Source organism: Pteronotus mesoamericanus, unplaced genomic scaffold, assembly GCF_021234165.1.
Source record: "Pteronotus mesoamericanus isolate MK-2021 breed Mesoamerican mustached bat unplaced genomic scaffold, CSHL_Meso_final contig_116, whole genome shotgun sequence".
Taxonomy (NCBI): Eukaryota; Metazoa; Chordata; class Mammalia; order Chiroptera; family Mormoopidae; genus Pteronotus; species Pteronotus mesoamericanus.
Genome location: NW_026555027.1, coordinates 23,666,521 through 23,683,308, shown reverse-complemented (window position 1 = coordinate 23,683,308; position 16,788 = coordinate 23,666,521). Strand labels below are relative to the sequence as shown.

The window sequence follows — 16,788 nt, the reverse complement described above, 5'->3', positions numbered from 1 at the left end:
AGCAGCATTATTCACAATAACCAAAGGGAGAAACAACACAAATGTCCATGTCAGATGAATGAATAAACAAAATGTGGTATATACACAATGGAAATTACTCAGCCTTAAAGTGGACTGAGATTCTGATATATCCTACAACATTAATGAACCTGAAAGACACTATGCTGAATGAAATAAGCCAGACACAAAAGATTGAATATTCTATGATTCCACTTATCTGAGGTACTTAGAGTGTTCAAATTCATTGACAGAAAATAGATTGGCAGTTGCCTGGGGCTGGAGGAAGAGGGAATTGGAGAGTTGTAGTTTGATATGGACAGAGTTTCATTTAGGGAAGATGAAAAAGTTTTGGGGATGGATGGTGGTGATGATTATATAACAATATGAGTGTATTTAATACCACTGAACTGTATACCTAAAAATGGCTAAAATGGTCAGTTTCATGTTATATTTATTTTAACAACAATAAAAAAAATCTTTACTCTCATGGAGTTTACAATCTAAAGAGAAAAAGATAATAAGCAAATAAAAATGTAAATTTTTTTTTCAAATACATTTGTCTCTGCCTACCCCTGACCACTTTCCCTTGCCCCCTCCCTCTTTCCCTCCCTCAGCTCTTGCCCTTCGGTTTTGTCCATGAGTCCTTGCTATACGTTCCTTGACTTTCCCCTTCCCTTCCTTTTCCCCACCCCCCCCTCCTTCCCTCTTGTCTCTGTCGATTTCTTTTCCTTTAAGTGTTGCTGGTCTTATTTTCCTTGCATCTTTGTATTGTTGGTTAGGTTCCACTTATAGGTGAGATCACATGGTATTTGTCTTTCACCCCCTGGCTTATTTCGCTTAGCATAATGCTCTCCAGTTCCATCCATGCTGTCGCAAGGTTGAGTAGTTCTTTTTTTCTTTCTGCTGCCTAATATTCCATTGTGTATATGTACCATAATTTTTTGATCCAATCATCTACTGATGGGCATTTAGGTTGCTTCCAACACTTGGCTATTGTAAATTGTGCTGCTATAAACATTGGGGTGCATAGGTTCTTTTGTATTGGCGTTTTGGAGTTCTTAGGGTATAGTGCCAGCAGGGGAATCACTGGATCAAAAGGCAGTTCCATTTTCAGCTTTTTGAGGAAATTCCACACTGCTTTCCATAGTGGCTGCACCAGTCTGCATTCCCACCAACAGTGGACTAGGGTTCCTTTTTCTCCACAGCCTCGCCAGCACCTGTTGTTTGTTGATCTGTTTATGATGGCCATTCTGACCGGTGTGAGGTGGTACCTCATGGTGGTTTTGATCTGCATTTCTCTGATGACTAGTGATGCTGAGCATCCTTTCAAATGCCTCTGGGCCCTCTGTATCTCCTCCTTGAAAAGCATCTGCCCAGGTCCTTTGCCCATTTTTTGATTGGATCGTTTGTCATCTTGGAGTGGAGTCAAGTGAGTTCTTTATATATCTTGGAGATCAAACCTCTATCTGATGTATCATTAGCGAATATATTTTTCCATATGGTTGGCTCCCTTTTCATTTTGCTGATGTTTTCTTTAGCCGTGCAGAAGCTTCTTATTTTGATGAGGTCCCACTTGTTTATTCTTTCCTTTATGTCCCTTGCTTTAGGAGACATAGCAGTGAAAAAATTGCTGTGTGGGATACCTGAGAGTTTCCTGCCAATGTTCTCCTCTGGGACTTTTATGGTGTTGCAACTTATATTTAAGTCTTTTATCCATCTTGAGTTTATTTTTGTGTATGGTGTCAGCTGATGGCCCAATTTCAATTTTTTGCATGTAGCCGTCCAGCTCTCCCAACACCATTTTTTGAAGAGGCTATTACTGCTCCATAAAAATGTAAAATTTTAAGAAGGGCATCTAGGTCAGCCTCTAGCCTGCCCCATTTCCCAGATAAGAAGCAAGAGGACAGAGAGAAAGATAATAGTCCACCCACTGTGGTCCTGATTGCCTGACTCCTGGGCCAAGGCTCTTTCCAGTGAACCACACTTCCTTTTTGAGGTACTTCTATTACCCTTATTTTCTGATCCTTTTGAAGGAGAATGAGCTATGGATTCAAATTCCAGCTCATTTGCTTCCTGGAAATTTGATATTGAGATTTCCTACTCCATAAAACTGGGATAACAAGACCTGCTTCATAAGGGTTCAATGTAATTTGCTACCCCACACCTAGAAACAAAGTAAGGGGTCATGAAAAGTAGCTCCCTTCCTGCTAAGTCCTCCAAATGCCTTCTCTGAATTTGTTGCTTCTTTACATGTTCAGTGTGTGAATACCTTCAATGTAGCAATTTCAGGAAAATATTCCTGTTTGAATTGAAATTCAGTTTGGATGAGAATGGCTCATTGAAAAACCTAGGAAACAAGCTCCATACATTTATTTGACCCTTATTTAGCTGGAGGAGTACTTTGACAGTGTAAGTTCAGTAAATAATTCAAAACAAGAGCTAACGTTCCTTTTTCCAAAAAATAAAGCCAACTCTTTGATATTTCTATGAGGTATAAGAAAAAGCCATATTCTATTTTTATTCTTAAAAGGCACTGATGTCTAAATAAAAAGTGCATGACAGCATAGATTATATATAACTGACCACCCTGCAAGATGAGTTATGTGTCTAGGCTCCCAAGGAGAATGGTGTATTTCTCAGATCCTATATAAATAAGTAGAAAAAGACACGCACTTATCAACTGATAGCAGAGCATCACAGGCCACCGATGTTAATGCCGCAGCCCTCCCCTTACCCAATTCCGCAGCTTTCTCCACCTCCGAGCCTACTCATTTTTATTACTTCCTCCGGGTTCAAAACTCTCCCCAACTTTCTCCTACCATATTTAAGGATAAAAGAAGCCAATTATTCCCATTTTATGAAGGCCTATAAAGAGCTTCTCTTTACAGATTTGCCATGGCTCTTTAGACATAAGGAGATGTGTCCTATTACCAGGTCAGTGAATGTTGCTGACTATCTAGTAATTGCATAAAAGTTAATTCCTTGAGTTATATGTCCAGGGCTGAACAACTTATGTGGTCTTGTTAAAGATAGACAATTTATCTTGGATTGTCCATCTTGTCCTTGTAGAAATTATAGGCAGGTTCAAGTCCAATAGCCAATGTGACTGTGGAAGAGGCTGTATCACTTTGTGCAAAAACAGAGGTCTTGTATTTTGATAAACTTGAGTCCAAATTCTGATTCAGCATCTTACTTGATTAAGTCATTAAAGCTCTGATCCTTTAACCTCTTAACTGAAAATAGAGATAATAATAGCTAACTATGAAGATGAAAAGATAATTACATAAAACACCTAAGAGTGATTAATGTAAAAGTAAACACTAATATTAGTTATTCCACACATCAACTTTCTCTAGTATTTTAAGCAATGCACACACATACATTTAAACTAAAACCTTATTTTATTTTTGATTATGATTTTGCTTATATAGAATTTCCACTAGAGTTTTAAAATATTATTATAAAATTATAACTTTTTTCTGAAACTTCATGATTTAATTTAATATATTTTTCTAATTTTAGAATGTTTTCCAAAATGTTAATTGGTATACTTCCTACATTTCAAATGTTTTGGTTTCTTTTGGCATTTTATAACCACGAAACAATAGAGAAGTTTTTTCTTTGTTTGTTTTTTACCAAGATCACAACATACTTGGCATCTGGGGTACAGCTTAAATACAAATGTCCAAACTAAAAAAGAATGTTCACATTAATAAATAGCTGTCTCTCATGCTAAATATGACTATGTGGGGTATATAGATCAAAGTGAGATCAAATTTCAAAATCCAAATTAATACTATATTATTATATCTCATGTTCATGAGAATATCGTACTGTTTTTATCTTTGTTACTCCAGTAGGAACCAGAAAGAGTGTGTAATAAAATTTTATTATTATGTTTTGAAAGAAGTCTCTCTATGCCAAGTACCACTATGGTAGATGCTAAATACACAAAGATTTTTAAGAAAGAGAGAGAGGCAAGAGAGCAGGGAGAGAGGGAAGAGAAGGAGACAGAAAGGGAAGGTAGGAGGGGGACAGAGAAAGAGAAACTCTGCCTTCTACAGTGCACAGAGATAAAAACACTAATGGAATGGGAGCCTCTCACTGTTGATGTAGGAGTTATGGATAAGCAAGGCTAAAACTATCCACATGGTAAAGAATGAGAATTGAAGTCATCAGTATGAACTTATGTTTAGCTTAATATAGATACAAATAGTTGCATATAGAAAAATTTGACATGTGTCCATATAAGTATTAGTATACACATATGATTTCCTTGCTCTGTTAGCTGAGAGGGCCAAGGAGCAATGACACTCCAGCAGCAACAAGCATACTGAGCACCCAGATCTTGGTCTCCAATACCATTCTCTAATAAAAGGAACCAGAACACCTCAGAAAAACAGATGATTCTAAAACAGAGGCAGGAAACATACAAGATGAGCCAGGATTGTTTTAATTCCAGAAAAAAAGTAAGTACTCAAAAAAAAAGCAAAACCCACACACACAATGATGAGATCACATCAAATGGACACAGGAGCCAACTGAAAGAACGCTACTGGCCAAAGCCAGAACAATCCAGGCAAAAAATAAATAAGTGAAAGAGTATTGAATTTTGGAATAAATATCCATAAGCGCATACTGATAGAATAATTGGACTAAGTAATTTGAATGAAATAACTGGAGGAGGAAGAGGCAAATCTGTGCAGAAGAATTCCACATAATCTATGTAGTCATTCTGCCCTCAAAGCGGTAAAGTAAATTCTCCGCTCCTTAAGTGCAGGCTGTGCACAGTGACTTCCTGTCAAAGAGTACATTGTGCAAAGTAGAGGGAAAAGAGTAACTTTACAGTGGAGAAACTGATAAACACTACCTCAGCCAGGTGATCAAGGTCAACATCAATAGTCATAGGCCATGTTAATCAAATGTACTCTTACCTCTGCGGTTTTCCTCCGAAAACGCCATTATGTCACAGACTTAAAACAGTTTTATATAGATACTGTTAATGATGGTTCTTCCATCTGATCTTCTCTCACTTATCATAAGTCTAGAAAAAAAAAGACCCTTTGGGTATCAATTGTATTAGTAAACCAACTCTTAATGACCTATATGTACTAGGTTTACTACCTGGGATTACCTTGAAAACTCATGCCTTGTGTGATTTTTTAGGGTGTTCCCTACATTTGAAATGCTTGTCTTCCTCACACGTTTAAGTTCAAAATCATGATTATCTTTTAGGGTTCCCCTCAAATATCTCCTCCCCAATGAGAACAAGCTGCTCATTTCCCTGAGGAGTCACTGTAGTGCAGCTCATGGACTTAAAACAATTTTTTATAAATGTTATTTCTAGATGTTTATAAACAATGTTATCTATAGGCATTTCTCCTATTGAGTTGTAAGCTTCTTACAAGTAGGCTCGACATCACGGCCCCCCTTGCTCTCACACAGTTTCTGACACTCATTCATTTATTCAACGACAATTTATTGTGTGCTTTCTATTCAGTACCATTGAATGAACAGGAGGGATAGAATTACAGAGAAAAATTAACAACTAAATGTTAATACCATGGGGAAAACTTTTCGAGCCAGGAAAGCTCTGCGGGAAAAAAATGAGAAGAAAAATATTGATACAGGTCAGCTTTACTAAAAGTATTAACAGAAACCTTCTATCACAGAAATGATTTATTTTTCCAGCCAATGTATATGCTTCTAAGTTAAAGGTCTCTCCTCTACCAGCTAGGCCATTTAAAGTGATCTGGGACCCCTGAGGTTCGTGTATAGAAAACTGGTAGACTCAGGGTGAGTAAATAAATCTAAGCAATGTTCATTTTCAAAAGAAAACATGAATGATCAGTAAGAATTTAGCAAAGGAAATAGACAAAAACATTTTTTTCATGGCAGAGGCCTGAAGTCCAACTTGCAACTGATACAATGCTGCATTGGGTTCTTAGAAAAGAACTTTGACTGCTTTGAAACTTTCTATTAAAACAAAACATATTGCTATCTCAATGTCTACATACATTAGGTTTATTTCAAATACCATTTCTGTGTTGCTCTTACAATATACTTGGTTTCTTATTTCTCTAGTATAGAATAATTTAAATTCTATTTTTCAGAGCACCAGTGCAAAAGTATATTTTTCATTACCGTTGTCAAAGAAATTCTGATAGGGCACTTTTAAGCCGATATTGTGCTGCATTCTATTCTGAAGTCTTTCTTTCTTTCTTTCTTTCTGCATTTTTTTAAAATCATGTTTATTTTACTACAGTTGTTTCAATTTTTCCCCCTTTACCCCCGCTCCACCTGTCCCACCTCTACCCCCCACTCCCACAGGCAGTCCCCACACTGTTGTCCATGTCCATGGGTCATTCATACATGGTCTTTGTCTCGTCCCTTCCCCTTCTTTCCACCATTGTCTTCCTCCCGCATACCCTCTGGTCACTTTCAGTCTATTCCATGTTTCCATGCCTGTGGTTTATTTTGTTCATGAGCTTATTTTATTGAATAGATGCCACTTATAGGTAAGATCATATGGTATTTGTCTTTCAACTACTGGCTTATTTCGCTCAGCATAATATTCTCCAGTTCTATCCATATTGTTGTAAAAAGTAGGAGTTCCTTCTTTCTTTCTTTTTTTTTAAATGCAGATTGATTGATTGATTTTTTATATGTCAAAATCTATTATAAAATATTTAAAAATTTAAAACCATTATAAAGTCTCAGAAATTAAAACAACATGACACCAGCACAGAAATAACTACATATATCAATGAAATAAAATGAGCATTTTAGAAACAAATGTATATATCTGTATAACAGTGTAATATATGATTAAATTGATATTTTATATCAGTGGGGAAAATAAGGCTTATTCAACAAATAAGGTGTATGGAGCACTATTACTTGAAATAAAACAAATATAGAGCCCTATTTCACACATTAAACAAAAAATATTCAGCTGTATTAAAAATCGATATGTAAAACCTAAGGAGTTTTAGCAGAAAATACAAAATAATATTTTTCTTACCCTGAAGTAAAATATTCAAACCCAGAAGCTAAAAAGTAAAATATTGACAACATGACTATATTAAACACTTAAGACTATACAGTAATATACACATAAAAAAGTGAAAGGACAAGAAATAGAATAAGAAAGTATTTGCAACACATCTGAAAAAAGGTTAATCGGTTTTTTTAGGGGAAAAAGTTCTACAAAAACAATTAAAAATGGATAAAGATACAAAAAAGTCACTTAAAGCTCTTTAAAAATAATAGAAATAGGCAATAAATATACAAAAGCAGGTTTAGTTTCAACAAATAATAAAGGAACAATTAAAATAACACATCATTGTCACAATCATATTAATAAGTATTAAAAATATGGGTGACTGTGAGAAGAACTGAGTATTCATAGACTTTTTCTTCTTCTTAAAGCAGTCCCTTTAGCATCTCTTGCAGTGCTGGTTTGGTGGAGGTGTATTCTTTTAGCCTTCTTTTGTCTGGGATACTCCGTATTTCACCTTCCATTTTAATTGAGAGCTTTGCTGAGTAGAGCAGTCTTGGTTGCAGGCCTTTGCTTTTCATGACTTGGAATATTTCTTGCCATTCCCTTCTGGTTTGTAGTATTTCTGTTGAGAAGTCAGCTGCTAGCCGTACCGGGGCTCCCTTTTATGTTATAACCTATTTCTCCCTTGCTGCCTTTAGGATTCTCTGTTTGTCTTTGATATTTGCCATTTTAATTATGATGTGTCTTGGAGTGGGCCTCATTGGGTTCCTCTTGAATGGGACCCTCTGTGCTTCCTGGGCCTGTGTGACTTTTTTTCTCCTCCAATTAGGGAAGTTTTCCATCATTACTTTTTCAAAGAGGTTCTCTATCCCTTCCTCCTCTTCTTCTCCTTTTGGTATCCCTATTATACAGATATTATTATATTTCAGGTTGTCCTGCATTTCCCTAAATGCCTCTTCATTCTTTTTGAGCCTTTTTTCATTTTCTTGCTCTTTCTGGGAGCTTTATTCTACCTTGTCCTCCAGCTTGCTGATTCGATGCCCTGCTTCATCTAGCCTGCTTTTGATTCCTTCTACTGTGTTCTTCAATTCAGAAATTGTATTCTTCGTTTCCTCTCGTCTCTTATTGATAGTTCCTATGTCCTTTTTCACACTGATATAGTTTGCAGGAAATCCCTTGTAGTTTCCCTGTAGTTTTTGTAATTCTCTCTGAGCTCACTGAGCTCATTGAGCTTCGTTAGAACCATTGTTTTGAACTCAATATCTGATAGTTTACTTGCCTCTACTTCATTTAGTTCTTTTTCTGAAGATTCCTCCTTTCCTTTGCTTGGGGGGTATTTCTTTGTCTTCCCGTTATTTGTGAGACTCTTCTTTTTTGCTTCTGCTTCTTTGATTGATCTGTCTTGATTTCCTGACTTTGTGGTGCAAACTTCTATGGTAGGAGACCGCTATTTTTTCTTTCTGGGTCTGCCTATGATGATGTCAGATGTTGATGCAGATGTCTGACATAAGGCACTCTGTTTGAGACTTCCAGGAATCTACTTTCTGTGGCTGTCTCCTTCAGATGTTAATCCAGTCACTCTACATTCAACAGTCAGGCTTAGACATCACAAGGCTGGGCAGAGTCCCTCCTGGGGGCGGGGCTAGTGTGTCCTCTCACGCTGCTGCCTCTTGGGGGAGTGGTTTGCCTGAGCAAGATGGCTGCTGCCGCATGGGAGATGAGTCAGCACTGGGATCCCGCCGGCTATTCTCTCATTTCTCTTCCCAAAGCCTTCTTCCCCAGTCTCCCCACAGTCGTCTCTAGCCCACTCTGTCCCTGCCTTCACCAGAGACCAGGGTAAGTGGCTTCAAATAAAAATTTATGCGTTGACCCTTTAAACAGCTCTTTGTGTCTCCAGCCACCTGTCTGTGGCAGAGAGCAACCCTGAAGCTTTTCACAGCTGGCTGTTATCTGTGTACTTTTTTGGCTCTGGTTCTGTAGGCTGGAGATCCCCACTTATGGTTTAGACCTCACTCTTCTCAGGGGGATCCAGCCGGCTGTTTCAATATCCTTCTGGTGCTTCCACCCGTGGGTACCCTGTCAGCCTTCTCAAGTCTGTACCATACTCTTTACCAGTTAGGTTGTGCTAAAGCTGATTCTTCTGTCTGTTCGAGGTTATAAGGCTTCTCTCTTGCTATTGTTCAGTTGTTTGTTCCAGATGATTTCTCCACAATTTAGTTGTAATTCCAGATTTGTCATTGGAGGAAGTCAGTTTGACTTCCATTCACTCCTTTGCCATCTTGACTTTTCTTTTCTTTCTTTCTTTCTTTCTTTCTTTCTTTCTTTCATTCTTTCTTTCTTTCTTTCTTTCTTTTTTCCTCAGAGTCAGGTTTCCTTGTCTTTTCCACTGAACCTTCAAACTCTCTTTGTATTTCATGATCCATTCACCCCCAGAATGCAGGAATAATTTCTTATTTTAAACAAGGATATCAAATGCGCAACTCAACACATTTTAATTCCCCAAAACATTCATGAAAACTAGTTGTCTTGCATACCAGTGTGTCAGAATCACAAAATGCTCTTAATATTAGTAAGATTTCATTAGCCACTCTACTTGAAAGCTTCCAAACTCTTCCTGAAACACCTGTTATGCCTTTACACCTGACCCCTAATATGCAGTCAGTGACTGACTCTTTCACCTTCTTAGGGTCCCCACATACTTTTAATAAACTGTAATCCATTTCCATTTTTAATAGTAGGACATGCTGAATTGATTAATATTCCAAATGTTTCATGTAAAATGTCAGATTAATTCTGAAATAAGAAATACCACATGAAATGTTAATATGACTACAGATTCTAACATCTCCAGTATGGTAGTGCCTAAAGCATTCCAACATGGCATCAGTTCGGCTGAGTTCCAATCCTGCTTCTGCCACAGATTAGGCAGTCTTCAGCAATTTTTCCTGGATCTCTGAGCATCATTCATCTGTCCTGATATTCTCTGTGGAGCATGTATTGTGTATCACATACCAAGGTCATAGTGCTGAACAAGGCAGTCAGAGTGGTTTGCTAAGCTGACCTTCAAATGAGCTAAGTTCCCTCATCTTTAAAAATAGAAATCGCAATGCCCATACCATAGGATTGTAAAGATTAAACTGCTCCTCCTACATAGAGCTTCTCACTGCTTCTGTTCTACTTCGTTCCCAGCATCCTCCCCCACTTTCTTGTCCCTAAAGGATGATCTCGTTAAGCTTCCCTGTAGAAGCTCTTCAAGATGAAATGACCTTTTTGAATCAGAACAGGCCAGTCCACAGAAAGCCACATCTCAGGCCAGAGTTATTCTAGAAGCTGTCCATGTGGCCCCTGCACAACCAACTGAACAGTGACCCTGGTTCATGACACACTACCCTACCCACCATCTGAAAAATGCCTGAATTTCCTCTGCCCACTTGCTTGTTCTTCCCAGATTATCATTTCCACATACTCAACCAGAAGGAGATGACACAGTATTTCTCTCTTGAATGGAGAGAGATTTCTCTCTTCCATGTGAGTTTGCTGGGAGATTCCTCATGCATCGTTAATTACAACAAAAAGATGGATAAACTACAACTTTTAAAAAAGAATTTAAATCTACATTCCATGAAATGAAACCACTCCCAAATACACAACTGTTGGGAGTTATTAGTTGACAGGGTGAAAACTGAATAATGTATTTCTAAAGGTGTTTGTGTATTGAAGTATAAAGTGTAACTTGGAGAAGAATCAAATGTTCAACGGTATGTGTATTTGTTTCTAGATTCTGTTAGAAGTTGTGTAGCCAAGTTGTTCTTCACCTGCTCTCTGAAGGGTCATTACTGCCTGTACAGTAAATCCAGTTTTATTCTCATCAGCCAAGAACCTCAGCCATGGATCCAGATCATGTTTCTATTTCAGCAGGTGTGTATAATTTAAGTTCATGGGGTATGAGTTTATAAGCATTTTTAATGAATTATTCTTTGACCAAAGTTGATATGTAGTTAACAACAATGTACACACATTTCATCACTAATTTTATTTAATAAGGATTTTTTATATTTTAGGATACTTTCCTTATAAAAAGCCCCAACTTACTAATCAGAAGGCCAACTCTATTAATATCTATTTAAAAAGGAGAATGAAAGAGAAAATACTTCTTGCTCAACAAATAACAAAAGTATTTATTTGGGGGAATAACTTTGATTATGTAGAGCTAGCCTTTACTTATAGCCTTCCAATATCCAATTAATTTGTATGTCCACACATCCTTTTTAACATTTTTATATGCTACAATTGCTACTTTTTCCACAAAATATATATATAAAGGCAAAATTACATGATGAAGAACTTTCAACTTAACAGTAAAAAATTTGATGCAGATTGCTGGGGAGTTAGCAGGCATAAGGGGTCTAAATGGTAATGGGGGAAAATACAATAAAGATTAAATTTAAAAATTTGATGCAAATGTTTTAGCATCAAAAGAGATTCTTATTTGGAATGCATTAGATTTTCACATAAAATTTGAATATAGATTATGAAGTGTTAGTAATAGAAGAGATCTTAGACATCATTTTTACAGATAAGAAAATTGAAGGGCAGAATTCAAACCAACTGACTCCGATACGGTGGTCTTTTCATTGTTGCACATGTGTTAAAAGAATAAATATAATGAGTGGATGCAGGCACGTGCAGGGAAGAAAGGGGGAAAAACAGAATTCAGGTGTTTTAAGATGTTTAAAAACTAGGAAGTGCTAAAATAGTTTATTTACTTCTATTAATAAAATATTTCTAAAATAGCTCCTACAAAAGTCACCAACCAGATAGTTATATTTATTATAAATAAAGGCAGGTGAATATATCATAATGTGAAACTATAGTAAGTAAGAAAAGAGACAGATTAGACATGACTTAAGACCACCATCTTTTTCTATAAGACTTACTAATATCTTAGAAAGAACAACTCACATTTTGATGTGAATCAAATTGTGTTGGAATACAAAAGAAAAAAAACAGCATTGATTTTTCTTCCATTTCATAAAAGAATGACCTTAGTTTTCTTTACTTACAGTTTTCAAATAGTTTTCATCAGTGATTTTGTATTTGGTTTGATCTTTGGCTTTGTTCTTAACAGTTGTCAGTATTCTGAAAACAAACCAAGGAAACTTGCTTTTATTTTTGCCCCTTTATCTTATTTTATTGACTTAGTCTGGTTCTTTATCTTTCTCTAAGCAAAATCACCAAAAACATGTTTATACTGCTTTTCTTCTTTGCTTATTTTACTGTAATGGTTCTTTTCTTTTTCCACACCTTTGATATTGGGTGGTCTGGATAAGCCTTGACTTCACACTATCAATAAAAGATTTGAATAAAAATCAAATCTTTGACTTGATAATTACAAACCCAACCTTGTATGCTGGGCCAGGCTTTTTCTCCTCTCTGTCAATTTAACACATTCATGGAGCTTTCAAATTCACTCATTTCAAAGGAAACTAAATGTTCCTTTGGATTGGTGATTAATAAAATCAGGCTCTGCTTTTCTTTAAATTAAAAAAAAAAAATCATGTGCTGTGTAAGTTTTCTGATAATGATCAATACATTCCAAGATGTATCTACATTATGGTTGCATAATCAATTTAACCGTTACTGACATTGAGCCTATTTTAATCTACAGGCCACTTACTCAGAGTATAAAATTCTTAACCTTTCCTCACTCTGTACGAGAAACCGCTCCTCTTAATGATAATAATGACATATTTTTGGAAAAACTTTAAGTTTTATTTACTAAATACAAACTTTTCATATACAAACTACCAAGAGAGTCTCATAAGTGAATGCTTAGATGTCATGGTCATAGAAAATAGGATTTTATAAGCCAGTATCATTATTTTATCATACCTCAACCTAAAATATAATATATATGGTTCTATATGTATATAAATAGTATTTTATGCCCTTTGTGTATGTTCTGTGCTTTTATAAAATTGATCCCTTCAAATGCTTCTCGTATTTATAGGTATAACATCAAATACATAAATGACTATTAAACACATAATTGATTAGAAAACATACAAACACAAATCTTTAGTTGAAAATGTTATTTTCATTAGCTTGAATGAAATATATATCAATGTGCTTTTCTTTACATTAACAATCTTTAATATAAGACTTAGAATATCTTAAAGCTCTAGGAATATTCACTCATTATATATTTAAGGATTAAAAGTGTTTCTCTTTCCCACATATCCACTCACACTGTTCATGTTTGAGTATGTGCAAAATGAACACTCAGTTATTTAATTTCTATTCTTATGACCTACTCTGATATTTGTGTTTTAGATTTAATTTTGTACCTTAGTTCTCAAAGCTTCAAACAATAAATATGAATATTTATATTAATTATTTTCCAATTAGGTAACATGCTTGGGAAATGATAGAAGTAAATACTATGTTACAAAGGTTAGGCATATTTATAGAGACCAGTATCAACTGGCTTCAAAATCCTATTTAAGAATTTTAATTTTTCTGTTAATAAAGGAAAAACCTAAAATGTATCATATGTTTGATCTTCAAGATAGATTTCTTTGTTGTTTTATTTAAATTTAAACCATGTAAAAGTTCAAACCAAGCCCAAATAGTGCATTGTAGTCAATCAAACAATGTTGTTGTGACAAGAGATAACATGTTTTTCTCATTAATGTCCTTTCAGAGCCTATTTCCGGAGCCCCTGTCCATACAGAGTCGTTCTGTGCAATTTCTCAGATCTCTGTGGGAGAAAACCCAGGCAGACGGTGCTCACAGCTTTGAAACAGCCATGATGGAGTCCACATTTCCGCAGCAGAAGGTAAATGCCTCTTTCCCAGGATATGTTATTTTAAACTAAAATTCAAGATTATCTTGAAAGTTTGCCTTTTTTCAACAGATCATTTTTTTCCTTCTTTCTTTTACTCTTTTTATTATTAGAAAAAAACCCTTCTTAAGTCATACAGTGGACTCAGGTTAGAGTGAGATCAATAGACAGGGTCATCGCCTATTGTGACTTTGCTAAATCATGATTTGTTAAGTGGCGCACAGAGTGCCAGATGGTGAGCCCCGTTCAACAAAAGACCACAAGAAAAATTGAAATAGATAAGTTTATTACTCACAGGTCCTGGAGGAAGTACACAGCAGGCCTTGAGAGGCCCTGTGAAGAGGTTAGGGGAAGGTGCAGACACAGAGAGGGATCAGGACCTGGGGCACATGCCTTTATTTGAGTTTGTGGAGAGTCTGTGGGGTTCCCAAGCTAAGGCCAGATTGGTCAATTCAAACAGAAAAGAATGGAGTTTTGGTAAGTCCCACAAAAGTCTCAAAGGAGCACCCAAGGTGAAGGCCCTGGGAAGCAAGGAAAAAACTTGATCATGGGGCTGTTGGGGAAGTCATTACATTTGCCTGGGACTGTGCAGGCTGTTGTCCAGGACACGCACTTGCATTAGGGGGCTAGTGTCAGTTCAAGGCCCCCCTGGGCTCTTCGGTCAAACAAAATGGAGTAGCTTAGCTAAACTTTAATACTGCTGTTTGAGGCTCGCGTTCTGCCGTAATACAGCCCACTCAAAGCCACTCAAAAACTATGCACACAGTATGCAGTAAAAAACATTTTACCAAAGAAGACCGTGGACTGAAAGGGAAAGAGCATCAGGGAACTGGGCTCCAGATTTTTCAGTGCTTTTCATTTCTTCGCCCCCGCCCCACTTCCTCGCATCCCCTTGTCCTCTGCTATCACCACAAAGCAAAACAAATGACCATGAGCAGGAAGAGGGCGAGCATGATCGGAGAAAGGGCTCTACTGAGGCGGGCAAGGATGATTTGAGGCACAGAGCATTTTAGGAGAGTGAAAATGGGCATAGCTCTCAGGACACAGTGGTCTGAGACCTCCGTGAAGGCCCCCCAAACTTGGAAAGGACAAGAATGTGGAACTACACCCATCCAGTCAATAGAGTGAAATTGGAAGTGGTTGTACACTGAAGTGGTCAGATTTGCATGTGAGGAAAGTCACAGGTCTGGGTATGGAGAGAAAAGATGGGAAGAAACCTGGCTGGAGACAGGAAAGCTACTTAGGAAGCTGTTACTGTAAGCAGGTAGGAAATGAAAACCTGAATCAAAGCTGGACATTGTAGGAAGAGGATGGATTCAAGAATTATTAAAGAAGTAGAATCAACAGGACTTGGTGCCGGATAAGGAAGATGAAAAACCGAGGATGACTCAGGTGCTTCATGGCTAAATGGGTGATTGGGCCATCCTGGAAAAGAGACCGCAGCAAAAGAAGCTGCTCTGGGGAAAGAAGATAAAGCATTCTTGTTCACATTTTTTGAGTATGAGTTGTTTGTGTAGATAACCAGAGGGTGATGGTGGCGAAATGGACCTCTGGGAGACCAGGACTGGAGATGTGGATTTGGAAGACAAAAGATAGCACTTGACTTCATGACAGTAGATTGGATTACTCAGGGAGAACAGAATATGTATAATGAATATAAAGAATGGTTATTGATCTCTCTTCAGTAAATAAAACCAGCTCCTCTAAGCCCTTGCCATACTCAAAGATCTTGTTCATTCTTAATTTGCCTTCAAGAAAACCCAGATATAAGCATTGTATGCTTACTGAGCAAACCAGAGGTAATGAGAGTATATGAACATGGTTATGAGAGTATATGATCATGGTCTGGTCCTTGTTTTACTATTGAGAAGGGGAAAAAAACATACCAATATTAAGTAAGTTCAAAGTACAAATGAGTAGCAAATTAGTCAAAAACTGTTATATTGCAAAACTAACTTAGTATCTCTGATGTGCTGAAGGCTTGTAAAAGGATGAGAAATGGGTGTGATTAACCAGAAGTTTATTTAGAGTAAGACACATCCAACTATTGCATCACTATTTTTGGTTTAAGAACTGGAAATGCGGTATTAAAGACTGAAGGAAATACCACAATTGCACCAATGAAAAGTAGAATGGAATTCTTTGTATATTTTATTCAAATTTTAAACTGATGCATCATGTTCAGATACAATTCCTCAAATTCCTATAGATTTTTCATTGTAGCTGTATTTTGACTGGAGGCAACTAGTAAGTTAAAATTTGGCAGGCTACTTCAAGTCCTAAGAGATTTTTAAAAACTTGGCAAACCAGTTTTGTGCATGCTCACAAGTATACTTATTCTTATTTCTTCTATTTTATACCAAAAAAAAATAGTCCTCTCGGGAAAACTTAACTGTAAAGCAAAATGTTTTCAAATTTTTTTAAGTTTTATAATTTGGTTTATTCATAAGTAATAGAAACAAGTCTTTACTATCTGGAATGTACAATGTTTGGCAAGTTCTCTGCCTGGGTATTTCTCAATCAAACTGACTTGCTTCTATTTTTTATGAAGTGTTCTGCCCACTAAATTCAAAATTGCTGTGAGAGTAGTCCAAAGGCTGCTTTAGTTTTTACAATCCGTACAGTGTATACATATACTAGGGACTGAAAATGATGAGCATTCGTGTATCTGCTGGTGTGACGGAGTTGACACTGTAGCTAAATTGATTCAGAAAGGGGGAAACTCCTGAGAAAATGGCTGAGTCTCTAGAATATAATGCTAGAAGGCTTCTTATTACTGTTGCATTTTAATAAAATTCTGGCATTTTAGAACTGAAAATCAACAGTATGATATTTATTAACTTGCAGATGGCTTGAGTGCAGCGATTGCACCATGTTTACTATTGCTTTTCCAGGGTCCCATGGTGCCTGGCCCATGGTAAGTGCTCAATATATAATGGGT

At 36.7% G+C, this 16,788-nt stretch overlaps 1 protein-coding gene across 1 annotated transcript in view; it reads left to right on the top strand.

Moving 5' to 3' along the window:
* Positions 1–16,788, top strand: part of VEPH1 (ventricular zone expressed PH domain containing 1) — a 187,565-nt gene that overhangs the window by 126,822 nt on the left and 43,955 nt on the right. The window contains exons 10-11 of the mRNA XM_054579995.1: positions 10,782–10,921; positions 13,707–13,841. Of these exons, the coding sequence (XP_054435970.1) occupies positions 10,782–10,921; positions 13,707–13,841 (275 nt within the window). The remainder of the gene's footprint in view (positions 1–10,781; positions 10,922–13,706; positions 13,842–16,788) is intronic.